The following is a 26,659-nucleotide window of genomic DNA, read 5'->3' on the forward strand; positions in this document are numbered from 1 at the left end:
AGTACTCAATGAGTTCAAGTCACCATTCAATTTGACCAAAGGAGCTATTTTGGGAAGATGCCAAGAGGCCGAAATAGTTATTAACTGAGAACAGCTCCAGGAACACGTAATACTGATCTTTCAAATGACATCGCGGCATGGACACAGAGGCTAGAGGAAGCCTATCAGAGTAAGGCAAAACAACTGCTCCTAAAGTACGCGAACATATTTGACCAGGATTGTTCCAAACCAGGCCGCACCAATGTTGTGAAACATCAAATTGACACGGGAGATGCGAGGCCGATCCGTCAAGCTCCACGTAGTGTTCCACTGGCGAAGCGGGAAGTTGTGAGTGAAATCATACAAGAAATGAGCGACAGCGGCGTCATCGAACGATCAGCTAGTCCATTGAGCTCGCCAGTAGTACTTGTAAAGAAGAAGGATGGAAAAATGAGGTTTTGCGTGGACTACCGGAAGTTGAATGACGTAACGAAAAAGGATAGCTACCCATTGCCAAGAATTGACGACACTTTGGACTCGCTATCTGGTACGAAATGGTTTTCCACGCTGGACTTGAAAAGCGGCTACTGGCAAGTGGAGGTGAAGGAGGAAGATAAAGAGAAAACAGCCTTCAGTGTCGGTGATGGTCTTTGGCAATTTACAGTGATGCCTTTTGGACTTTGTAATGCACCAGCTACTTTTGAGAGACTCATGGACCAGGTACTGAAAGGACTACATTGGAAAACATGCTTGGTGTACCTGGACGACATCATCGTATTGGGCAAGAATTTTGATGAACATCTTAGGAACTTGGAGGAAGTTTTCCAAAGAATAGCTGGCGCTGATCTGAAGTTAAGTCCCAAAAAGTGTGCGCTGTTTAAAAAGGAAGTACATTATTTGGGTCACAAGGTAACGACAGAGGGCATCTGCACTGCGAACGAAAAAATAGGGGCTGTAAAGGATTGGCCAAGACCACAGAACCTACATGAATTGAGAAGTTTCCTTGGGCTGTGCACATATTACCGCCGATTTGTACCAAATTTTTCCAGCGTAACCCATAGCCTCCATGAGCTTATAAGAAAAAACAAAGCTTTTGGATGGAAGAAGGAGCAAGAAGTGGCTTTCCAAACATTGAAGGAGCGTTTCTGCACTGCCCCAATGTTAGCATATCCGATTCCAGGAGCAAAATTTATTCTAGATACAGATGCGAGTGGATATGCTATAGGAGGAATTTTATCACAACTGGTCGATGGACAGGAGAAGGTAGTTGCATATTACAGCCGTTCGATTGGAAAACCAGAGAGGAACTACTGTGTTACGCGGAGAGAGCTGTTGGCATTGGTAGAATGCATTAAATATTTTCACAAATGCCTCTACGGCCAGCGATTCCGTGTCAGGACAGATCACGCAGCGTTGAAATGGCTTCTGCAGTTCCGTAATCCGGAAGGACAATTGGCTCGGTGGATCGAGCGACTACAAAGCTATGACTTTTCCATTGAGCATCGAAAAGGTAGTACCCATGGAAATGCCGATGCAATGTCACGAAGACCATGTAGTTTGGAAGGCAAGCACTGTTCAAAGGCCGAGGCTAAAGAAGACATTATAGATGTCCGGCTAATGACTATAACGTGTACGGATGAATGGGACAAGAAACAACTAAGAAAGTGTCAGCTAGAAGATACAGATCTGTCACATGTTATGCAAGGGCTCGAACGAAACGAAAGACCAAGCAGAGAGGAGATATCAGCAGAGTCCCATTGCGAAGTCATATTGGGCACAGTGGAACAGTTTAGAATTGATATCCGGTTGCTTGCATCGAGTATGGAAGAGTGAGGATGGTCAATGCAAGAAGAAACTGATAGTTGTTCCCAGAAAGAGGATTTCTGACGTGCTCAGAGAGCTGCACAATGGTCCAAGTGGAGGTCATCTTGGAATCACGAATACACTCGAGAAAATTAAGCAGAGATTCTATTGGGTTGGTTGCCGTCAGTCGGTCACCGAGTGGATTGCCAACTGCGAGGTATGCAACAGAGCGAAAGGGCCCAAAACCCGAAGTCATGGCCAGATGAAGCAGTATATTTCAGGTGCACCATTTGAAAGGATCGCCATGGATGTCGCAGGTCCATTTCCTACTAGTTATGGATTATTTCAGTAAATGGCCAGAGGTATACCCAGTCCCAAACCAAGAAGCAGAAACAGTAGCAGAAGTGGTTAAAAGCGAATGGGTTGCAAGGTATGGTGTACCAATGGAGTTACATTCTGACCAAGGCAGGAATTTTGAATCAGCTGTGTTCCAAGAAATGTGCAAGAAGTTGGGCATTTGAAAAACACGGACAACTGCATTGCATCCTCAGTCCGATGGTATGGTGGAACGTTTCAATAGAACATTGGAGGAGCATTTAAGGAAAGTAGTAGACAAGTACCATAAGGACTGGGATACACACATATCATTATTCTTAATGGCCTACCGATCGGCCGTACATGACACAACGGGCCAAACTCCCGCAAAGGTAATTTTTGGCAATGACCTTCGACTGCCAGCTGATTTGAAGTATGGGATAGATGCCGATGCGGAGAGGAATGTCAAGAAATCCACTGGTGTCTTGGAAGAAGAGCTGAGAGAGATACACGATCTGGTAAGGCAACGAGCAAAGATTATGAGTGACAAGATGAAAGCGAGGTACGATAAAGCAATTAATTCGGAAGGGTTTCAGGAAGGAGATTTGGTGCTGCTATACAACCCACAATGAAAAAAAGGTTTGTCCCCGAAATTGTAGTGTAACTGGGAAGGCCCATACAAAGTTGTAAAACGGATCAACGATGTAGTGTACCGCATACAAACCATTGGCAAACCACGAACCAAAATGAAAGTGGTTCATTTGGAGAGGCTAGCAGCGGTTAGACCGAGAGATTTGTCTGATCGGGACGATCAGACTTAGGTGGAGGGCAGTGTTACGAATATTTGCAACACTAAGGGGTACTGCCACTCTAAGCCGATGCTAATCAGTGACTGTACGCACATCAATAATTCAATCATTATGTCTACACATATGTACGTACACGCAGCGGAGATGAGATGCCCAAACACATGCAGACATCTTATTGAGATGCTCCTAAATGTAGGCAATTATAATTGTGGAAGTGTCGCTCACACATACAAGCGCATGGGGTGTGAGAGAAGCTATACAAATTATACATCGGTGGTCGTAGCTGAGAAACCAACTAGTAAGTTCTGGAATGGAAAAGCTTAGAAGTATGCAACTAGGAAATCAAAGAGTATAAAAATGCGAGAACAGTAGAGGCGAGAATGCAGTTTCATTCGAGCTATCAATCAGTTTGGTTATTAAGCCAGCTAGTATAAGTGTTATTGTGAAGTACTTTAATAAAGGCCATTTTTCCATTATTCAATATTGGAGTTATTTATTCAACAGTTTAGTGATTCGAACTTAGCAGAAGGGCAAATAAGAGGATTTGTAGTAAAATCGTTACAATATTATTGAGCCGTCTGTGTAGATTGTAATGCCTCTATCACTCTTTACGCCTTCCCCAATTACTTTTAATGGTAAGTCAATTTCCGGTTATGGAGGAATGAAATTCTTATCAATATTGGACTGTTTTTATTTAGTTCTTTTTCAAAAGGAGATATTTACGTCATTAGTAAATGACTTTCCTTCAGTGGTGAAATACATATTTAAATAAGTGTTTCTTGCAGCTTATAAAGAGAGCGTTATGCGTGATTTATTTAAATTCGGTTTTAACATTCAGCTTGCGATTTTAAAAGAAATGCAGAAAAAGGCGATTTTCGTATTTTCGGTCTTTTGCCTTACGTTGCAGGTATGATAAACAAGAATTCGGTTATGAATTAATAGTAAATATATTTTTGTTTTCATATAACAGCTAGCATCTACAGCTTCCAACGTATCCATCTCTACAACCACGCCTTCATCTTCCAACGAAAATTATATTGGAAAACATGATGCAGGTGATAACATAATGAATTACTTTTCGGTGGAATACTTAAATTTGATAAAATCAGTTCGAAATAAATTAGAATTAGCAGCCGAAAATATTATTGAAAACGGAACGTTAAGCAATACTAACACCAAATCAATGAATGAACTTATAGAGCTTTGTTCAAAATTTTTAGAAGAGGATGCAGTATTTGTATTTAATGGTAAACTGGATGGTAATAAAATCGCAGAATATGTTAACACCACCAGGAATGTGGCAAAGAAACTTGCCAATACTTTGGCGACTTACCAACTCACCTATCCCAAAAAACAAGACAAAATTGTTAAAGAGATTCTTGAAAATTTAGACTTTTTTAACTTCTTGGACGCGTTGGAAAAACGTGCCGTATATTTATTTAAGTCGTTTGGTGAAAAAGTGCGCGATTATGCAAATAATACGACATCGCCACTGGATTATAATACCAAAATAAGATGGAATGTTTGGTATAAACAATACAATGGAATGACCCAACCAATAGCAAAATTGGAAGCATTTATGCTATTCGCAAAAACATGCACCGAAAATTTAATATCGACTCAAATTTAACTGTAAAATTGTGACTGCTTAGTATCGGCTTAGAGATGATAGTATCCCTTAGTGTTGCTAATATTCGTCACAATATTGTGTTTGAAGTGAGCACGTATAATTATTACACTAGCTGCCGACTGCTGATTGAAATAGGTGCTTCTGTTCATATAATATAATATTAGATGTAAGTTATCTCTGTTTCTATACCATTTGCAATATGTATTTGAATTTGCACTATAAAGCGAATATTAAAAAGCATTGTCGTCGTTTCTTTTTAAGTGTTGTTATTATTAAAAAAATAAAAATATTTCTCAAGGCATTTAGTATACAATGTTGGATATGTTGGGTGAAAGTATACACTAAAGTCTGCAGTGCGTGGCATCAAGCGCTTGCTGTAAGGGCAAGGATGTGATGTTGTTGCTGGTGTAGGAGTGCTTCGCGCCATCCCATGGGTGCGACCGATCACAAATTGTCATCAACATCCTCTAACGGGAGTCCAATGAAACTTGCTGTTTCAACAAGGGTGGACCATAACGAGAGGGGTGTTAGATGCATTGGTTCCACAATGCAGTTAAAGAGATGGTTGGTGTCATGTGGGGATACATTACAAGCAGGACATATGTTTTGTATGTCGGGGGTTGATTCTGGATAGGAAAGAGTTTAACCTGGTACAGTATGCAGATCGAAGTTGAGCTACAGTGACTCGCGTTTCCAGCTTTGAATTTACGTCTTGTAAAACTTCTGAAATTCCTTGTACTAGATGTAGGCGGTGACACGCCCATTTTCCAAATTTTACTCAACTCCTATTTATACTCAGCGTGGTTTGCACACAGAGTTTATTAGCTTTGATTGGATAACGGTTGGTTTACAGGTATAAAGGAATCAAGATAGATATATACTTATCAAAATCATAAGTATCGAAAAAAAATTTGATTGAGCCATGTCATCCGTCCATCTGTCCGTCCGTCTGCCCGTTAACACGACAACTTGAGTAAATATTGAGATATCTCCACCAAATTTGGTACATGAGCTTATCTGGACCCATATATTGGTATTGAAAATGAGCGAAATCGGATGATAACCACGCCCACCACTTTTTATATATATAACATTTTGGAAAACACAAAAAACCTGATTATTTAGTAAATAATACACCTAGAATGTTGAAATTTGACGTGTAGACTGATATTGAGACTCTTGACAAAAGGTTGAAAAATTTTTTTAAATGGGCGTGGCACCGCCCACTTGTGACAAAATCAAATTTACAAATATTATTAATCATAAATCAAAAATCGTTAAACCTATCGTAACAAAATTCGGCAGAGAGGTTGCCTTTACTATAAGGAATGCTTTGAAGAAAAATTAACGAAATCGGTTAAGGACCACGCCCAATTTTATAGAAAACATTTTTAAAAGGGTCGTAGACGAAAATAATAAGCTATATCTTAGCGAAAAAGAGTTTTGTATCAATAGGATTTTACTTTCTAAATTGAATTATAACATTAAATTGGAAAACACTAAAGTTTTTGAAAATGGGTGTGGCACCACCCCTTTTATGACTAAGCAATTTTCTATGTTTCGGGAGCCATAACTCGAAGAAAAATTATTGGATCGAAATAAAATTGGGTAGACAAATTTTCCTTATAGTAGAAAGTATTTCTAGTAAAAATGGACGGGATCGGTTAAAGACCACGGCAACTTAGATATAAAACATGTTTAAAAGGGTCGTAGACTAGAATAATAAGCTAAACCTTAGCAAAAAATAGTTTTGAATCAATGATATTTCACTTATTAAGTTTTATTGTAAGAGGAAATGGGGAGAAATTTTTTTTAAACGGGCGGTGCCACGTGTTATGTAGAAAAGTAATTTATCTGAAATGAAATGTACAATTAAAGTTCACGCTGAGTATATAATGTTCGGTTACACCCCAACTTAGACCCCTTTAATTGGAGAATTGGAATGGTCTCGAAATGATGGTAGCATACTGAAGATGATAACGCACGAATGAGGAGTAGAGTACTTTTAGGGTATACGGGTCAGAAAACTCCGAACTATTACGCCGAATGAAGATGTATGAATTTAGTGAAGATATTTAAATGTTTGGTCATCGTGTTAATGGACGGACAGAAGGGCTGGGTATGAACCGATTTCGCCACTGTTTACTTAAATGTATATATTTTTTCCTAAAGTAGTCGTGGTCGTAAACGGAATTCATCACTGTTTGCATGCTGTGGAATTTCAACATGATACCTACAGACGGCTAGCAAAAATTTAAAAATGTTCGTCCTCTAAATGTGAGCTATGCCACTCCCTTTTTCCAGGATTTTACCAAATTTGTTTTAAATGTCATAAAGTTAGCCCACGCGCCAAGTTTCATCATTTCATATGTCTTTGGGAATGAATTATCGCTTATATGTTATATTCGAAATTCTCGATATCAAAAAAGTGGGCGTGTTTGTCGTTTGTTTTCGCCCATTTTTAATACTACTTGTAACGTGTTAACGCATGGATGATCATGGCTCAATCAAAATCCTTTTTGATGCTGATTTGTTAAGATGAAGTCTATATCTATCCTGTTTCCCTTAGGCCATTGCGTTCTACCGTTAGCCAATCAATGTTTCAGAGGTCATCTTTCAATTCAATACCTATTAAGTTTCTTTTTTTAATTATAATATAGACGAGTCTGATTTTGTGGAAACTCCCGTACATTAATTACATATAAAGAAATTTCATTTATGGGTTGTTTGCATTTATTGCTGTCGCAGTAATATTGCCAAATTCGGGTTCAACAGGGTTATCGAAAGATGAGCGCAGAGAGCCTAATTCACAGATATCTGCAAAGAGGGAAACTTTTGAGGAATTCATGCCATATAAAGAGTACGTATGTATTATTAACAATATTCGATCATACGGTGCTCGTGACACTTAACCTGCCAAAAGAAACTTCAGCGGTTTAGGGAGCTCAGCATATACCCGCGACAGGTATGTATGTCCTAAGAGGCGATTAAAATACACAATTGTCAACCTCACCTATCGGTGGCGAGTCCTACTTCTTAAAGAGCCAAGGCTAGGACGGTCTCAAGTTCCTGATCACCATCAACATCGATAACACTCTCTTAAACCTTCGGAGAGAGTATTGCTACCACAACTACAAACAGACATAGAGGGAGCATCGATTACCTCTTTCTAAAGAGATGCACCTCAAGTAATGTAATAGTATACAGCCTTGTGTACAATACAAAAACAAAACGTCTTAACTTGGAAGGAATATAAAGAGGGTTCTACCGGTTGGTACTTTACCCAATATTTTATTCAATTTTATTTTATTCAATTCCCTGGTAGATTAAGCTCACTTGGACAGCATGAAGGTCAGTTGTGATACCACATACAACAACGGTGACGTAAGCTATAGCTATTTAGAGAGCCGTTGCATAGTAACGATAGAGTTTCAAATGAAACCGATCTCAAAGTGAATCGCGACCGAAATATTTTTACCTAGTTCTGGCAAATGCTGGGCACTCAAGCATAAAGTGCCTCAATAATACATCCTCCATACAGCTGCAGCAAGATGCGGTTTCCAGTATATTGAGACCGACTGCATGGATTCCCATTGAATAGTTTCCTGTCAAAACCCCCATGAGCATTGATAGATGAGCCTTAGTGAAACCAATCATTTCGGCAGACCTTCTCACATCCATTTCCGGACAAAAGGATCTTGCTATCTTGCAAAAGGTGGGATCCGCCCAATGCTTGCTGAGCTGACTCGATGACTATCTGTGCAGTAGCAGACTACAGTTGACCAGCGAAATATCGAAATCCCTACAGACAATTTCATCTGATTCAATTGTACCGATGCGGACTAAAAGATTCGCTTGATAGTTTCCGAGTATATCAATATAGACCGGTACCCAGATAATCTTAATCATAAAATAGCTAGATACAATCGCAACCGAGGTCAGGTACTCCAAGATCACTCTCGATAGCACTGTATTTGAACTTAAGGCCTTGATAGCCGCTTGGCTATTCAAGTAGATGTTAAACTCCCTAACCGTAGTAGGACTGGTCAGTCCTAGTTAGTTCGATCCAATCGCAGGCGAGGTCAGGTACTCCAAGACCACCCCCGATCGCACTGTAGTTGACCTTAAGGCCTAGATAGCCGCTAGGCTATCCAAGTAGATGTTAAACTCCCTAACCGTAGTAGGACTGGATAGCATTTTATGGAATCATCAAGTTCCTCTATTACCCAAGCAGACCAAAATGCTAATGTATATATATATATATGTATTCATGTGAATATAATTATTGATTTTATTTCTTCTGCATTATGGTTAATAATTCTTCTAATAGTCGAAAAGAATATAAATTGCTGAATGCAAAATTTTGCGCTCAGTACGTCCAGAAATTAAGAAGTGTTCGGTAAAATAGAACAATGCAAACGAAACCAATCGTTTTATTCTTTAGCGCTGTGCTACTAGTGGAAGTAAGTAAAGACCTAACTAAATCTTTATAAAGATTTTTTTAATTACACAGTACAAAAAACTTAAACCGCAGTTCGAACAGATCATCTGAGTTATTGTTTATACGCACTTAAAGGTTAAAGGGTAGCATGCACCATTTGGTTAGGTTTGGTCTGGAAGAGTTACAACTTTGGTGTACTAGAAAAGGGCAGGACTTAAAAGTTCATACCAGCACTTTTATTATCCACCATAAGTACTTGCATAGCTTTTTTACTAAAGAAGTGAAAGTGTACAGTAAATCTTAGCAACATGTTGCATCAACATGAGGCAACTATCTGGCGCCTTCAGGAAAAATGTGAAAAAGTGTTGGAAGGAGAAATGACGGAGTTTCCAAATATTAGTATGAAATGTTACTTATTTCGTAAGGACCAGTATTCCCTAAGAGCCAAATCTTTACACTTCATGATTATAAACTCATGGGCGAAGGACAACTAGTGAAAAATTCCTGTTGTACAGTGTTTTTATATTATTTTTAATCATTTATTAAATCTGATCTTACAGACACAAGCCATACCACGCATGCGACGTAAAGCAACCGAAGATGTAGCAGTCCAACGTAAACAAATAAACGCAATAGCTGACTCCTCAGAGGAATCTGGTGAAATCGAAAGGCAACAGCAAGAATTGATGACAATAATAAGAATCGACTTCTTTGGCTTCGTTAAAAATGTGACAGCAAAATATAAACCACTTTTAAAGAAAACTATTGAACAATTAGAAGCGCTCCCAAAAAAGAGTTCAGCGCTCCAGGCAAATATTACGCATATAGGGCATATCCTCGAAAATAATCCCAATGAAATAAATCCAACTGAAGATACTCTAGGAGTTATCTTACAAATTATAAATTTCATGGATTTTTTTAGTGTACTCACAGATGTACGCGATATGCCAGCGGAATTGGAACAAACACAAGCTCTTCAAAAGGCGTTTGCTGATAATTTCAATGAGAAATTTAGAGAGGATTTTAAGTCTGAATTAAAAGTACTGACAGACAAATTTGAAAAAGCGATTGAAAGATATTTGAGCAGTTTGAACGAGAAGCAAAAGGCGAGCCAAACCAGATTGGCCGATTGGTATACTAAACTTAGGAACGAGAAGGATGAGGAGAAAAAGCTAGACCTATATGCGCTGCTTTTCGATGAAGATGAATAAGGAAATTCAATACGAATGGATCCATATTTTCATATTGATGTATAAACTTGTATGTGTGTAATATGCAATGTGCGAAATAAATACATACAAATATTTGAACCAAATGCTATTTTCCGAGTTTTTTTATAATTCTAGAAGTTAACCCTTTGATCGGCTTCCAAAAACGATAGGAAGAATTTCTGGTACGAAAGTTTTTCACAGACTCGAATTTGTGTTCATCAATATTGACGTCACCATGTATGTCGCCTTGAAGTTTTTTAATGATAGCAAGGATTTCGGCTTGCCCTTGTTCAAAGCAAGACACACTTTTTGAATGATATCAATATTATAAGCAAACGCCAGCAATTGTACATCCTTTACTAGTTTCTTTTAATATATGTGCTAGAGTTATCTTCATCAGCAGCAGGTGGTGGTGGAAGCACACTATATCCCCAGAGGGTTAGGTTGAACTGGCCGGTCCATGAGGACCTCACATAGAGTGAATGATTCTGTAGTGTTCCCCGGAGGGTTAGGAGGCTTAGAATATACCCGCGGAAAGTATGTCTGTCGTAAGATACGACTAAAATACCCAAATTATTCGAGGAACTGTGTAGCGCAACCCATTCAAGGGGTTTCCAGCGCAATTTATAGCTTCTCCAACCCAATTGTCAATCTCACCTACCCATGGTGAATACTGCTTCTATAACAGCCGAGGCTCTGGCGACACCAATTTCCCCCTGGAACTAGGGGGTGGGAGAGGGAAGGCCTAGAAGGTGGTCATATTAAAACGCGCCCGAGATGAACGGGCTTTTGCCTTAATTGTGTTTGTTACCGGCACGTACCGGATCTATAACCGGCAAAGAACCACAACATCGTTAACACTGCTGAAAGTCTTCCGGAGTGTCTTTACCGCTACAACAACAACAAGAACAGGAAGTACACGATTAGGAGTTACCATGACTGAAGCATCGGTGAGTTCATTGCCATTTCTTACTAAGCTGATGGTGTTGCGCATCATAATTTGGAAAAGCCTTAAAAACCTTGCAGAAAAGTCAAATTCATCAGGGCGAAAAGTATGCTAAGGGTCGATTCTTTTATCGTGAGTCTTCTGCAGGATTTGACATATCGTGACAATCTGGTCGATAGCAGGATCTCCAGGTCTGAAGCCGTACTGTTAAAGTCCAATAATTTCGTTTGATGAGAGCTGTCTAGCGAAGAGCACACTCTGTGCGTCAGTTATCGAGTCGCCATTATAATTCTTGCACGAAACAGCGCCAGTCTTGAAACCTCTCGTCATCTACTTGATTTCTACTAATTAGCCAGCATCTCACACTCCTTCACGCTCCGCACCCATGCAGCTCTTTCTTCAAAGTAAACGTCTGTCTTTCCCGCTTGGCTAATGTGTGAGAAATGTGCTACCACTGCTCGACTGCGTCGTAAGGTCGAAGATTGCTCTCAGTGAGCAGGTACTAACAGGAACGTGACATAGGCTCGTTGGCATGTGTGCGTAATAACTTGATCAATTTATACAATATTTTAGTCGTGTTTTCGTTTCATTGGCTCCCCTAGTGAAAATTGACTGTAGTTTATATGTGCACTACAAAACAGAGCCTAAGAAGAACAAGGCGTTTATTTACATTTTCATGTATGGGATTTTATGGCAGACGTTGGTTTGCTCACACTTGTAAAGTGGACCTCCTTTCCCCCTATCACTCTCTACATGTTCCAATCGACTTTTCATTTCCGTTCTCCCCTTATTGCCCTTATCTGCTGCCCTTTCTGCTTTTCCGTCCACTCCCAAACCCATTTCCATTCCGAATCTAAATTACCCCACTATACACTATATCTAACACAATATCTCCAACGGCTTTTGATTTACGGCTTTAAAAACATTCAAATTTTCTTCTTTTAAGTGTTGGAAGTGGGTAGAAGGTGCCGCTTCCATTTTCCAAAATTCTTTATCTCGTAACAAAGTCAACTTACGTACTAAGTTTCGTTACTTTATTGGTCCTTGGTATTTTTTCCATTTTCCGAAATTAACGATATCGAAAAAGTGGGCGTGGTTATCTTTTGATTTCGCCTTTTTTCAACATTCAGTCAACTTACGTTGTTGTTGTTGTTGTTGTAACAGTGCTTCGCCCCATCCAATAAGTGTGACCGATCACAAATTGTCATCAATATCCTCTAACGGAAGTCCAAGGAAACTTGCTGTTTCAACAGGGGTGGACCATAATGATAGGGGTGGTAGAGGCGTTGGTTCCAAATTACAATGAAAGAGATGGTTGGGGTCATGTGGGGACACATTGCAAGCAGGGCATACATTTTGTGTGTCGGGGTTGATTCTGGATAGGTAAGAGTTTCGCCTGTTACAGTATCCAGATCGAAGTTGAGTTAGAGTGACTCGCGTTTCCCTAGGGAGTGTGCGTTTCTCTTCTGCAAGTTTAGGGTATTGTTCTTTGAGTACAGGATTCACCGGGCAATTCCTGATATACAGGTCCGACGCCTGTTTGTGGAGTTCACTAAGGACCTGCTTGTGTTTTTTGGCTTCATACGACTGTGTTCTGAGATGCCGTATTTCCTTTAGCCCTCAATCAGATGTCTGTTGGGATGCCCAGGTTTCTGGGTATTCAACAGGAACTGTTTGGTTAGCATTTCATTTCTCTCCCTGGTGGGGAGTATTCTCGCCTCATTATGTAGATGGTGCTCTGGGGACATAAGAAGACAGCCCGTGGCGGTTCTGAGGGCAGTATTTTGGCAGGCCTGTAGCTTCTTCCAGTGAGTTGTCTTTAAGCTTGGCTGGACAATTGCTTTGTAAGTGGTAATGAGCGTTTCTTTATCTTTTCTCCAAGTACTGCCAGCAAGAGATTTGAAGATTTTATTACTGCTCTGGATTTTCGGTACAATTGCGGCTGCATGCTCACCAAAATGTAGATCCTGATCGAAAGTCACAACCAAGATTTTGGGGTGCAAGACAGTCGGTAGCGTAGTGCCATTGACGTAGATGTTCAAAATGGTCGACACTTGGGACGTCCATGTTGTAAATAAGGTCGCCGATGATTTAGTCGGTGATAATGTCAGGTTTCGCCAGGTGAAGAAACTGGAGAGATCAGGGAGGTAGCCGTTTATTTTGTTACAAAGCTCATCAATCTGTGGGCCTGGGACTGTGGACATTATTGTGCAGTCATCGGCGTAGGAAACGATAGTAACTCCTTCTTTTGGCGAAGGTAGCTTTGATATGTAGAAGTTAAACAAAAGTGGGGATAGGACACCACCCTGTGGCACCCCTTGTTTATTTCTTCTTGATTTTGATGTTTCGTTTCTAAATTGCACCGATGCCTGCCGGCCACCCAGATAATTTACGGTCCACCTTTTAAGACATGGGGGAAGGGTAGACCCTTCCAGGTCTTGCAGTGACGTGCCATAATTGACCGTATCAAAAGCTTTTGATAGGTATAGCGCAACGAGTACTGTTCTATGGTTGGGGTTTTGATTTAAACCGTAATTTTTCTGGGTGCTAATGGCATTTAGCGCGGTGGTGATGCTATGAAGTTTTCTAAAGCCATGTTAATGACAGGCTATCTGCAAATTTGCTTTGAAGTAGGGGAGAAAAATGGCTTCGAGCGTCTTGGCTACCGGCGATAGGAGAGATATCGGGTGATATGACTCTCCTATGTTAGCTGGTTTCCCCAGCTTTAATAGCGGGACCACCTTGGCCATTTTCCATTTTTTGGGGATGACAAAGGTGGAGAGAGACAGGTTGAGGACATGTGCTAAATATTTGAAACCCCCTTTCCCTAGACTTTTAAGCATCGGCATGGCTATGCCGTCTGGGCCCACTGCTTTAGATGGTTTAGCTTGACTGATGGCATCCTCAACCTCTTTGGTGGGAATGTTAATTGGGGACGCGCTGAATTTATGTTTATGTGCGTGTCTCTTGGCCCTCGGTCTAACTATGTCAATCGTTGAATGTATTATATATTTGCGGCAGAAAGCGCTCGCGCATTTTTTCGCATCGGACAGCACTTTATCGCCAAAGGCGATGGAAGTTTTGTGATTGTGCCTGGACGGATTCGATAGGGACTTTACGATGGACCAAAGCTTACCCACACCGGCAGAGAGGTTACAACGACTTAGATGTTCTTCTCATTTCGCCCACTTGTGTTCATCCACAAGCAATCTGATGCGTTGGCTTATCCCTTATTTGGGGATCGCCGGGATCGAGCTGCCTTATAAGTTCACGTTCTCTCGCTAGAAAATGAGGCCGAATTTCGGGAATTTTTCCGGCGGGAATAAAGCGAGCCGAGGCGGATTCAATGACCTTGCGGAAAGCACGCTCCCCTTGGCGCGCATCAGTCGGGATAGGGAGGGCAGCAAAGCGGCTGTCTGTAAAGGATTTATACTCATCCCACTTTCCTTTTTTAAAATTTATGAAAGTGCGTTTTTCGGTGACGAAAGTTGGTGGTACGCTCGAGCGAAATATGTATTGGGAGGTGGTCGGATGCAAATGTTACCATCGGCTGCCAGATGACGCAGTTTACGAGTCGTGCGCTCACGATCGATATATCTGGCGAACTGTGACAGCTTCCTACCATATGAGTTGGGGCTTCTCCGTTTATTGTGCAGAACGTTATTTCTTCTATTTGATCCGCCAACATCTCACCCCTGCTGTCCGCCTGCAAGTTTGAATGCCATAGGCCGTGATGGGCATTGAAAACGGCTTAGATAATGCGATTATCGCCAGTAAGGTGCTAATATTAGGGCGGTATCCACTGGGGCAGCAGGTGGCAGGAGGGATGTAGATGTTGATAAAGTCTAGGTTTACATCGCCTGACTGGACAGATAAGCCGTGACGTTCTAGAACATTGTCCCTGCGGCCGATGTCGGGAGCAAATATATGATATTGCACTGAGTGGTGTATGAAAACTGAGTGGTGTATGATACACGCGAGTGGTGTGTGATAATAGCGAGTGTAACCCCATTTAATTTGTAACCCCTAGTCAACTTACGTACTAAGTTTCGTCATTTTATCGGCTTTGGTAAGGAATTATCGTATTTTTTCCATTTTTCGAAATTGTCGATATCGTGAAAATGGGCGTGGTTATCTTTCGATTTCGCCTTTTTTCAATATCAGTCTATTCGGGGTTTAGATAAGCTGGCATACCAAATCTCGTAAAAATGTCTCAATTTTTACTCAAGTCATATGTTAACTGGCAGACGTACAGACGGAAATGGCTCAATCAATTTTTTTCGATGCTGATTTGTCTATCTTGATTCTTTGAGCCACTATAAAAAAAAATGTAAGGTGCGATAATCTCCGAAGAGAGTTTAGGCCGAGCTTCTCTTCCAATTTGCGTCGTGCTCCTCTTGATTTTCCCTACAAATTGGCCGGATGGGACCTACATGTTTTATGCCGACTCCGAACGGCATCTGCAAGGCAGATGAGTTTTCACTGAGAGCTTTTCATGGCAGAAATACACTCGGAGCGCTTGCGAACAATCAGCTGCAGCTCGGGGCCATTTCTTTGAAACTAATTTGTTAGAGAATGAATGTGTCATATCTATTCATCTGTCATGTGGCAAAATGCTGCCCTTTCCTAGAGGGTGTGCTGCTTTCACTGAAAATATTTGTTTGTTAAATAATAAAAATTATATTTTAGTCGATTTCTTATCAGTTGCTTTCATTGTTGTCGCAATAATATTGCCAAAATAGGGATCAATAGGGTTATTAAGAGATAAGCGCTGAGAGCTTGTTTGCTGCGAGAAGGGCTAAATATGAGCAATATATTTCAGAGAATCCCGCATAGAGGCATAGTCAAGGTCGCAAGCTAAACTAAATAAGCATGAAAATAGAGTTTTTAAGAAAACAGGTTAGTGGGTCAATTGTAAACAGTTCCTTATTGGTTCCAGTGAAATTTCGAATGCAACTGCAACAACAACAATATCAAACCAAGCATGCTTCTTCATTCTTCAGACATAGTTGTAGGAGATGTATATTGGAATACAGAGGTCTAGCAATGCTCACACAGAAGAACACTTTTCTATGAATTGTGTTTAATAAAAATATTAATAAGTTAAATAAAGTACTGATAATAGTTCAACAACGTGCGCTGGGCTGTACATATGTGGCTACATCTCTATAAAAATATGAATAAAATAAAATTGTGCAATAGATAAGAATTCAACACATTGACACAGCTGATGAGCCTACGATGATGATCTGTCACTCTTATCTCAAGATTATTTAATTACAATTATATTTTAAATAATTAGAAATAGTTTGTAAGAATTGAGATATGCATGAAAAATAATTTCTGAAAATGTATAATATGTACGAGAATATGAATATAATTATGAAATATCTGTTGTTTTCTAATGGTCGAAGCGAATATAAATTGCTGAATGCAAAAATTAGCCCACAGTACATTCAGCAACTCAGAGACGTTCAGTAAATTTACAACAATGCAAACGAAGCTAATTATTTTATGCTTGAGCGCTTTGCTATTGGTGGAAGTAAGTAAAAAACTGAGCAAAATTACTTTGAAAACAATTTTTTAAATTTAGTATTTATTTATGTCATTTCCATTTTTATAGACACAAGCCATACCACGTATGCGTCTTGAAGCAGCCGAAGATGTCGCAGTTGAACGTAAACAAACAAATGCAGTAGCTGACTCCTCAGATTCTTCCTCATCAGAGTAATTTGCTTAGCTCAAGAAACCACGTCAAGTATTAATGACAACAACCCTGGTCGACTTAGTGGGCTTAGCTAAATATCTCACCGAAAAAGGACAACCACTTTTGAAGAAAACTCTTGAACAATTAGAAGCGCTCCCTGAAAAGAGTCCCGAACTTCAGGCAAATATTACGCGTATCGCTGATTTTCTTAAAAACAATCCCAACGGCATCGATGCTGTCGAAGAGGAAGGCATTATGTCACTTTTTGAATCAATGATTAATTTTACTGACATCATGAAAGATCTCGATGATATGGCACCAGAATTGGAACAAACACAAACTCTACAAAAGGCATTCGCTGATAATGGTGCTGAGAAATTTGAAGAGGATTTGATGTCAGTGCTGAAAGTGGTAACAAGCAAATTCGAAAAAGCAATCGATAGATATTTGGGCATTTTGAGTGAGAAGCAAAAGGCGCGCGAAACCAAATTGATCAATTGGTATACGAATTTTACCAATGAGAAGGATGAAGAGAAGAAGGCAGAGCATTATGCTAATTTTTTCGATACATTCAAACCAGGCAATTAAGTGTGAATGAAGAAGGAGATTTCGATCTTAAATATCGTATTAATTTGTGTACATTATAATATGAAAATGTGCGAAATAAAATTTTATACAGTTATTATTAATTATAGCAGAATAATGCATGCACTTTAAATTTGGATTTATTTTAGAATAACAATTGAAAATATTTCCGCTTGAATTCTGCAAACAACCAAGACAGCCTGTAAAAGCAACAAAATCTCTACCTTAGTTATATAATAAAAGCTTCATACCAAAATCGAGAGGAGCCAGTCATCTACACCCGAAAGACTGCATGCCTTTTAGTTAGACATTTTATTCTAGACAAAACCCTTGAGAGACTTATAGATGTACATACATACGTATTTATGAAGTGAAATATGAATGAAGCATTATTCTCTTCAATACAACATGCTGACATCCAAAGACAAATCAGTCGATACTGCATTGCATGGGATGATCATGAACATAGAGAAAGCCCTGGAACACCAGTAATATGACCGAGGTCTTTTCCTAGACATTATCGGGGCTTTCACCTCATGGATAGTCTCGCCTCGATTGCAATACATTCCACCTTAACAAATTGGATCAGCTGCATGCTAAGCTGCTGAATGTTCACTTCGCAATGGAGTATCTGCGAGGCCACAAAATCTGTAAACAGAGGAACGCCACAACGTGGCACATGTATCACCAACGCTGTGGACGCTGGTCATAAACCGATTGCTTAGGCGGTTCGACAAGAGACAAATCCAACTTAATGAAACGTTAAAACTACATGGGGAAGGGATCGAAGAAAGCCCTTGCGACTGTGCATGCATGCAATAGGATGATAAGGTGCACATGAGGCCTACCGTCAATTACATACAATTTTATTGCTCATCTAAGTTTAAACTGCCTCTCTAATTTGCTTTATATATACCAATAATTGAGTTATAACGAGTTAAAATTTATGTTTGACTCCTGCCTTTACTCTAATTTTTGCTCCTTCTGCCTCCGCCACCTAACTGATCTCATACACGCAATCTAGACACAAAATACCTTCCTAAAATATTCCCACTCCGACTCTCATTCCCACTTATACTCCCACTCACATATCCCCTGTTTCTACCTCTTTCAGCCAAAAGTGGTCAAATGGGGTATCCATAGATGCATATTTATGTCAGTATTAAGATTGCGAAGGTGTAAACTAAATATTTTTCCTGTACATTAGTTATCCGTCCAAATCCATTTCATCACAAGGCCGCCCAAGCAGAAAGATACTCTGCGCAGAAATTCCTTGGGTTATATAGCTGGTCGGTTGCTGGATCCATAGTATTTTTGCCCAGAGTCCTCTGGCTGGGTGCCACACCGGCTTCGCAATACAGTATTACCACGTAGAATAATTTTCCACATACATAGGTGTGCCTGTGTGTACAAAAAAACTATGAAAAATACAACTTTGGAATGAAAACATGAAACTGTTTTTTGCAAAGACAGTTTAAGATAATTAGTACCGAGGACAGCACGCTTCTTTCTATTTCTTGGAAACTAATTGAGATAGTTGATACTCCTAATAAAAAGGCAAGTTTCCGCTAGAAGTTAGCTTTGAAACCTTCTTCGGAAATAAAACATCAAAAAAGGTAGTCGACTATCAGAGTAAGGCGACTGATAAGGCACCTAAATAGGTATCGTTGATATGCAGACTGATGACAAACATCAGAGGACCAACAGAATGCTGCTGATGGACATAACTTTATCCAAGTCACTGAACGGCTCCGAACTTTGGGAAAAAAACCTTCACCTTCTTAAGAGTAATTGTTGTAAGCTTCTATCAGATGTACAGCGAACATAAGCTCTGAGCAGTCTCCGTTTATCGCACTGTATCAGGGCCTGTCGCACAAGTGATTAGCGGAAAACGCCCCATCGTCCTATGAGCGTTGGAAAGAAGGTTATGGGAAACTTAAATTCAGACGCATCAAGAGCGTATGAAAGTCGTTAGAGAAGAAACATTTAGGTTGCGGCAAGAAGGGTGGGAAAATGAACAAGAAGGCAGATGGACAGCGAAACTAAAAATTGCATGGAGCACCAGAAGCTTTGGCGAGGTAAATTACTACGTTACCCAAATGCTCTCCGGGCATGGCTACTTCAAAAAATATTTGCAAAAACTAACAAGTAAGAAAGTATTGGTTCGGCTGAAACCGAACATTACATACCCAGCTGTGCACTTGAAAAGCTGCTGTTGTTTGCTATGTGTGATTAATAGTGTTATTGGGCTGCGCAATAGTAAATATGGGGTATTCCATCCCTTTTTGACCAATTTTGAACGCGACCCCTTTAGAATTGGCTGAAAGTTTTTCTTCTTTTTCTAGCTTACGAAAGACGTTTTTCAGAATTTTTTCCAAATTTTTTCATCCAACTCAAAAAAAGTTATGAATTTAAAAAAAAAAAACACACACAAATGGGATGGAATACCCCATATATATACAGCCCAATTCTAAAAAAAAGCCATGCAGGTTTTTCCCTTCTCCCATTCCTCGTATTCTAAATAAAAATTCTTTGTGGGTTTTGACACTTCTCCCTTTCCTCCTATTCTGAACAGTGTTCGAAAAAGCGGAAACCGATTATGGGAGAAAAATAGGTATAATGAATGTGAGTGCGAGGAATATTTCTTCGGAGTTTTTTCACTTGTTCAACTAAAGGGAATGCATCAAAATAGTTAAAGGAAATTAACAATTTTTGTTGTTATATCGGCCTATTGATTTGAAAGATCGCGGGTTCGAATCGAGCTCAAGGCCTAACAATAATTATTTTATCATCATTATTGTTATGATAAATTTTTTCTTAATTGAAAAAATTTTTAAATTATAATAGAAGAAAGAAAAAATTTAGACAACTGCCAAAGCTCGTTGTATATATCCATTTCGGGAACTGCCAAATTCCTTCATAGGCAACGTTTAGGCGCCGCTGCTATAACCATTCAGCCATCACAGCAGTTTTTTGTTTGTCTTCATTAATCCTACTTCTATTCTGGTTCTTGCCAATTGATATTCACAACACTGCGACATCTGTTGCAGAATTTAAGAAATTAAATAATTATTGTTAGGCCTTGAGCTCGATTCGAATCCGCGATCTTACAAATCAGTAGGCCGATATAACAACATAAATTGTTAATACATCCCAGAGTACGGGGAAAAAGTGTCATAAAATATGACACTATAGCAGCATTGCCATCAAACATCAAACAAGTCCAATTTTCACATTCATTCTGCAACAGATGTCGCAGTGTTGTTAATATCAATTGGCAAGCACCAGAATAGAAGTAGGATTAATGAAGACAAACAAAAAACCGCTGTGATGGCTGAATGGTTATAGCAGCGGCGCCTAAACGTTGCCGATGAAGGAATTTAGCAGTTCCCGAAATGGATCCATACAACGAGCTTTGGCAGTTGGATAAATTTTTTCTTTCTTCTATTCTAATAAAAAAATTTTTTCAATTAAAAAAAATTTATCATAACAATAATAATGATAAAATAATTATTGTTAAAGGAAATTGGTTTTTTTTAAGAAAGAACACTTATTTGTACAAATTTGTGCTAAAATATGCACATTTTATCACAATATTTTTTATTTGAAATCGATAAGCAACGGAAAAGCTCTCGGTATATTTGATGGAGCCATCCAGAAATTGCGCAAGGATATTTTAAGAAGGCTTAAATAGATTTTGCCATATGATGAAAGGCGAATTCAACCCGACTTGGCCACCAGAAAATTGGTTTGCTGGAAGCAGGCAACTCCGGCGGATTTGTGTTATCCCGCCATCTTCTTAGTATGCTCCTCTGTTGATGTTGTTGTGACACATTTCAGTGAATACCACACGAAATGCAATACTGTGCATTGTTAATATTTATTTCTTAATTTCAAACAAATTCGTAACAATAATTAAACTTTTAAATTTTCTAAACAAAATAAGAAATACGTAACGAAATTTCAATTGACAAAACAGCTGACTTCGAAAATTCGAAATTCCCATTCCTCAATTATTGTTCTCCCTAGGAGAAAAGAATTGGAGGAATTTTTCCGCGAGAATAAAAAAATCCGCGAGAACGAAATTCCGAGGAAATATTCAGAATTGGGTTGATATTTTTCTGAAATCATTTTCGTTCGAAAGAAACAAAAATGAACTTGAGCGGTTAGAAATGCAGTTTAACAGTTGTAGCTATGAAAAAAATATTTATGCCAAATTTAGTTCGGATTGGGAGATTTTTGTTCGACTTATGGCAATAAAAGTATTTTTGAAAGAGTAAAAAAAAAGAGGCGTGGCACGCCCATTTTCAAAATTTGTTTACGTTTTGTTCTTAGCTCAGCCATACCAGTACTGAGGTAGTATATCAGTCAAATGTAATTAAATACCATAGAGTTATTGCAAACTTTGTTAAGGTTAGACCTTTAGGAAAAGTGGGCGTGGTCTAGCAAATATTGATTATCTTCACACAGTCTATACATCTTGAACGGCTTTGGATTTACGGCTAGTTAAACTTCCAAATTTTCTTCTTCTAAATGTTGGTGGGGCCACGCCTATATTCCAAAAAATTTTTAAATTTATGTTTTCCATTACAAAACCAATCCACCTACCAAATTCTATTAGCTTAGCGGTATTCGTTTTTGAATTATCTAAATTTTTCCATTTTTCTAAATTTTCGATATCGAAAAAGGGGGTGTGGCTATGGTCCGATTTCGCTTTTTTTCAATACCAATCTATTATGGGTCCAGATAAACCCGTATACCGAATTTGATGATTTGATTTTTTTTCGATATTGATGATTTTGATATATAGAAGTATTTGTCTGTCTCGATTCCTTGTTACCTGTATAACCAACTGTTATCCAATCAAAATTATTATACACAAAATAGCTGGGTATAAAAAAGTGGGCTGCAAAGGGTTAATCCATAGCCGTCAATGGGTTAAGAGGCTTCAGATTAGTTGCTGTGACGTCGATTGAGCGATTTTGATTTAAAAAAAATTTAATTCAGAATTTTGAACATCCCCAAATCATTGGGCGGCCCGGCCCACTGTGCGACGGCGGCGATTACGGGCTCTACGTATTTTACATCCCAACACGTAAAAAACAAAAAGAAAAAATGGGGGAGAATAAATGTTTCATATCTTTTCATGTAGTCGTGTGGCGAAATACTTCTCTTTCCTAGAGGGAATGCCGCTTTCACGGAAAATATTTGTTTGTTAAATAAGAACTAAAAAAAAAATTCTTTATCTAATGCTTTTTTTGTTGTCGCATTAATATTGCCAAAATAAGTATCAATAGGGTTATTAAGAGATAAGCGCTGAGAGCTTGCTTGTTGCGAGAAGGGCGAAATATAAGCAAATAATAGCTATCATCCGGTGGCAAAATCCTGAGCCAGATAAATAATTTTGCATGTTAATGCAACAACAACGATTTGAGCTAGATCAATCCAGATAGAAGTCTGGTTCAATTTGTGAGACAGATAATTTGTTAATTACTTCTTTTTAGGTTGGCAACGCGGCCTTTAATATACCTACTTTTTCAAAAATAGATGCCGCTGCTTAGCCTTTCGCCGTATGAGTTAAATGAAAAAGAGCGGCGACATCTGCCTATCACATTTCACGTGTGCGAAAATTTCACGACATCTGCTTCTCAATTCTCTCAATGATCCAGAGCATTCCCGTGAGAATTGAGCGTGAGCCGGAGCTGTAAAACTCACTGAAAGACGGCAAATATTTCAGAGAATCAAGCACAGAGGCAAAGTCAGTACGTATCAGCACCAGTGTTGCCATTTCAGCTTTTTTTCAAGCTAGATTTTGCTTTTTTTTCTCCGTTTAGCTTGAATAGTTGCGATTTAGCTTTAATTAAGCATTTTTTTTTAGAAACTTTTTAGCTCTTTTCAGCTTTTTTTTAGAAAATTTACATAAACAGTTTTATGTAGATTTAATTTTAAGAACATTGAATAAATTTGGGCTAGATTTAAAATCTTTAAGGGGCTAAGGAATATATAATTTTGGCATTATAGTAGGCAGAAATCGACGCGTAGTAACTTTATTAAGGCAACATCAACCTAATATCATTTTCATTCCGTGTGTTTGCCACTCGATCCTATGACTATGCATCTGCTTCGAAACCGCCTCCGAGCGAAATTGAATTTTTGATTTCAGAAACATTTAACTGGGTTTCAAAGTCCACATGTAGACAAAAGACCTATGCTATATGATATATATATGCTGCGTAAAACGACGGACTCGTCCCGTTGAAAATCGCATCCACACGATTGGGATAACTCCTTGTTTTTTCTGTACTTATGTCAACAGGAATAATATTTATATGAAAGGTACAATTGTGTGTAAGGTTTATAGCTCATATAAAGTAAAACTTACATAAGGAATTATTATAAGCCATAAGGTAGAATATAACAACTTTATTATAAGGCTTATGGACCAACAGAAATAAAGCTTACTTACATACTTGCTGTTTTTTATATAAGGCTTACATATAGCCCTAGGGTGCCTTTCATGGGGGTGTTTGCGCCTTGTACTCACCGGCGTCACCCCAAACCGTCGACTCGTAGGTGTTTTTGCACCCTCCCTCCCCCATGTAGGGGCGGAGCCTCCTCGTGGTGGCACCTGGTAACGCTTCGGCGGCTAATTTGAGCGGCGACCTCTCTTCCCACTCCCCTCAACCCTATTTTCCCTTCTTCTTCCTTTTCCTTTTTCTCTCCCCTTCTCCTTAATGGGCTAGATCAAGGTTTTATACGACCCGTGCCGAGGATCAGCCTGGCTGGGGGCCCATAAATAGCCCAGTCGTTAACGGAGTGCATCGAATACCGGGCGACCTTCGATGCTATTAAGCCTTACCTGGAAATCGCGGATCTCTGTCCGGGTGGACCTTTCCCCTTCTCCGCTACTCGTGGAATTTTAAGTATGGAGGAAAAATTTTCAAAAATTGGTAAGGAGGGCGACTCTCCAAATAAGAAGTCATTAGGAGCTTGCTCCGCAAAGGCTACGGCTCAGCCGGGCCTAAAATTAGCTGAGAGAACTCCTCAGAGGTTCGCTGCTGCAGCGGCAAATAGGCAGAAAAGGGCCGAGAGTTTATTGGGTTCGAGCAGTCCGATGGGCAGTACCACTCATGGAGGGGGTAATGACCGGGAGGCCATCAGTGCCACTACCGCCCCTCCCTTGGGCCCCACCAGCAAACCCTTGGGCCCCACCAGCAAACCCTCCAACCAGCGACAAGCGTCTGGTGGGTCAACTGGCCAATTGACCTTATCACCACTTTGAATGGCGATAAGTTTGATTGCATCTTTGCACACCTATCAAGGCTCGATGACAATGCATTAATGTGATGATGTGGTGACATAAGGTCAACGGCCATAAGGTCAATTGGCCTTATTACCACATAGCCATTTAGCTGATTTTTTCATGTAAAGTGCAAAACCGGCGATTTTTTGAAATGTTTGTATGGTGAACCCACAGGGGGGTTCCAGAGGGTATGCCACTGGCATCGGTGGGTCGGGCCTCCAAAGTTAGTGGGGGTCGGTCATACATTTGGACTCGATTGGAGCACTCAAAATGGGTCAAAGTGGGATTTTTCAAAATTTGCCCCTACCCAAAAATTCGACCCAAATTGGGGGACATCAGAATTCGTTTTAGAGGTATGGTTCCTTCGGCAAAGTTTCTTATTTTGATCCCTGGAATACGATTTTCACAGCGCAATGAGCGATTTTTAAATCGACTCGCCCTAATATGTATATACCAACCTTCATATCAAAAGGCATTCAGCTGATGCCTATATCAACTCACGTGTCAACTGATTTGACTCTAGTTCATAGACTGAGTATGCTAAAGGATATGGTGGTCTTGCAAAAACCAACTAGGGTGTCCTTTGGTACAACTCTGATGTATATAGTTGCTGATGCAGAGACTGGCAACTGATATTTCGTAGGACCTCGCGGTTTTAAAAATATCAGTTGCTAATATGGAAAAGAGACAGAACTCGAAACAGTTCGGCATTCTTGCAAATTAGTATTCATCTAGTATGCAAATAATAGGTTTGAATGCAGGGTAGATATTTATTGACAAAAATATTTCAAGGTTGTAGGCCAAACTAAATAAGCTGGAATATGGTGTTTTTGAGAACACAGGTTAGGGGGTCATTTGTAAACAGTTCAAATAGGTTCCAGTGAAATTTCGAATGCAACTGCAACAACAATAATATCAAGGAAGGTATGCTTCTTGATTCTTCAGACATATAGAGGATGTATATTAGAATATAGAGGACTAGCAATGATCACACGAAAGAACCCTTTTCAATGAATTTTGTTTAATAAATACAACAGGCATGCTTAACCAACGAACCGATATCATTTCGTTACGATAATTAACGTTAATAAACGAAACAAAGTCATTTCGTTTGGTTTATTAATGTTAAAAACGTCAAATTAACGAAATGATTTTGTTTCGTTTTCTGCCATATCAAAACGAAATCAAATCGTTTATGATGATTATTAATTTCAAACTATGCTGGCAAAGCTGATTGATGGCGGAGTCATTAAAGGTGAAAGCATTCGCCAAGCTGATTGCAACTTTTCTCATGAATTTTGACAGTACGAACATTTCTCACAGTATTTTTGACATTACCACCAACGAATTACACAAACAAATTCTATGGAGTTTGTGTGTGTATGTCCGCTCGCTGTTACCACCTTACGGCTTAACCATGGCTATAGCATTGCCAGCACAGTTCAAACATAAAGTATCACGTTTTTGTTAACGTTTTTAACGTTAACGAAGGCTTTTCGTTTCGGTGAAAAACGAGATACAATTTATCTTGATAATTTCTTTATCGATAATATTTCGAAGTGTTTCAACGGAAACGGTGGAAATTTTTTGATAAACGATTAGCTTAACGTTAAGGTGCATCCCTGAAATACAATAATAAGTTAAAGAAAGTACTGATAATAGTTCAACAGCGAGCGCTTGGCTGTATATATATGACTACATCTCTATAAAAATATAAATAAAATATATTTGTGCAATAGATAAGAATTCAACACATTGAAGCTCGTGAGCCTACGATGATGATCGTGTCACTATTATCTCAAGATTATTTAATTACAATTATATTTTTTAAATAATTAGAAGTAGTGTGTATGAATTCATATGCATGAAAAATAATTTCTGAAAATGTATAATATGTACGAGTATATGAATATAATTACGAAATATCTGT

At 39.2% G+C, this 26,659-nt stretch overlaps 3 protein-coding genes across 4 annotated transcripts; all 3 read left to right on the top strand.

Moving 5' to 3' along the window:
* Positions 1-3,430: 3,430 nt before the first annotated feature.
* On the top strand, positions 3,431-4,776 carry LOC137242114 (uncharacterized). The gene is made up of 3 exons (XM_067769483.1): positions 3,431-3,541; positions 3,605-3,813; positions 3,877-4,776. The coding sequence occupies exons 2-3, from the start codon at positions 3,709-3,711 to the stop codon at positions 4,534-4,536; spliced, it is 765 nt and encodes a 254-aa protein (XP_067625584.1). The 5' UTR covers positions 3,431-3,541; positions 3,605-3,708; the 3' UTR covers positions 4,537-4,776.
* A 4,139-nt stretch (positions 4,777-8,915) lies between these two features.
* LOC137242115 (uncharacterized) lies at positions 8,916-10,297 on the top strand. Its single transcript, XM_067769484.1, has 2 exons — positions 8,916-8,999; positions 9,538-10,297. Exons 1-2 carry the CDS (start codon positions 8,949-8,951, stop codon positions 10,186-10,188), a joined length of 702 nt encoding a protein of 233 aa, XP_067625585.1. The 5' UTR covers positions 8,916-8,948; the 3' UTR covers positions 10,189-10,297.
* A 6,244-nt stretch (positions 10,298-16,541) lies between these two features.
* Positions 16,542-17,552, top strand: LOC137242116 (uncharacterized). 2 transcript variants are annotated; one of them, XM_067769485.1, is made up of 2 exons: positions 16,542-16,676; positions 16,758-17,552. In XM_067769485.1, the coding sequence occupies exon 2, from the start codon at positions 16,899-16,901 to the stop codon at positions 17,427-17,429; it is 531 nt and encodes a 176-aa protein (XP_067625586.1). In that variant the 5' UTR covers positions 16,542-16,676; positions 16,758-16,898; the 3' UTR covers positions 17,430-17,552. The 2 variants fall into 2 exon arrangements, with proteins under 2 accessions (XP_067625586.1, XP_067625587.1); XM_067769486.1 differs by having other exon boundaries at positions 16,589-16,676; positions 16,728-17,552.
* Positions 17,553-26,659: the final 9,107 nt, after the last annotated feature.

This window comes from Eurosta solidaginis, chromosome 2 (assembly GCF_040869045.1).
Source record: "Eurosta solidaginis isolate ZX-2024a chromosome 2, ASM4086904v1, whole genome shotgun sequence".
NCBI lineage: Eukaryota > Metazoa > Arthropoda > Insecta > Diptera > Tephritidae > Eurosta > Eurosta solidaginis.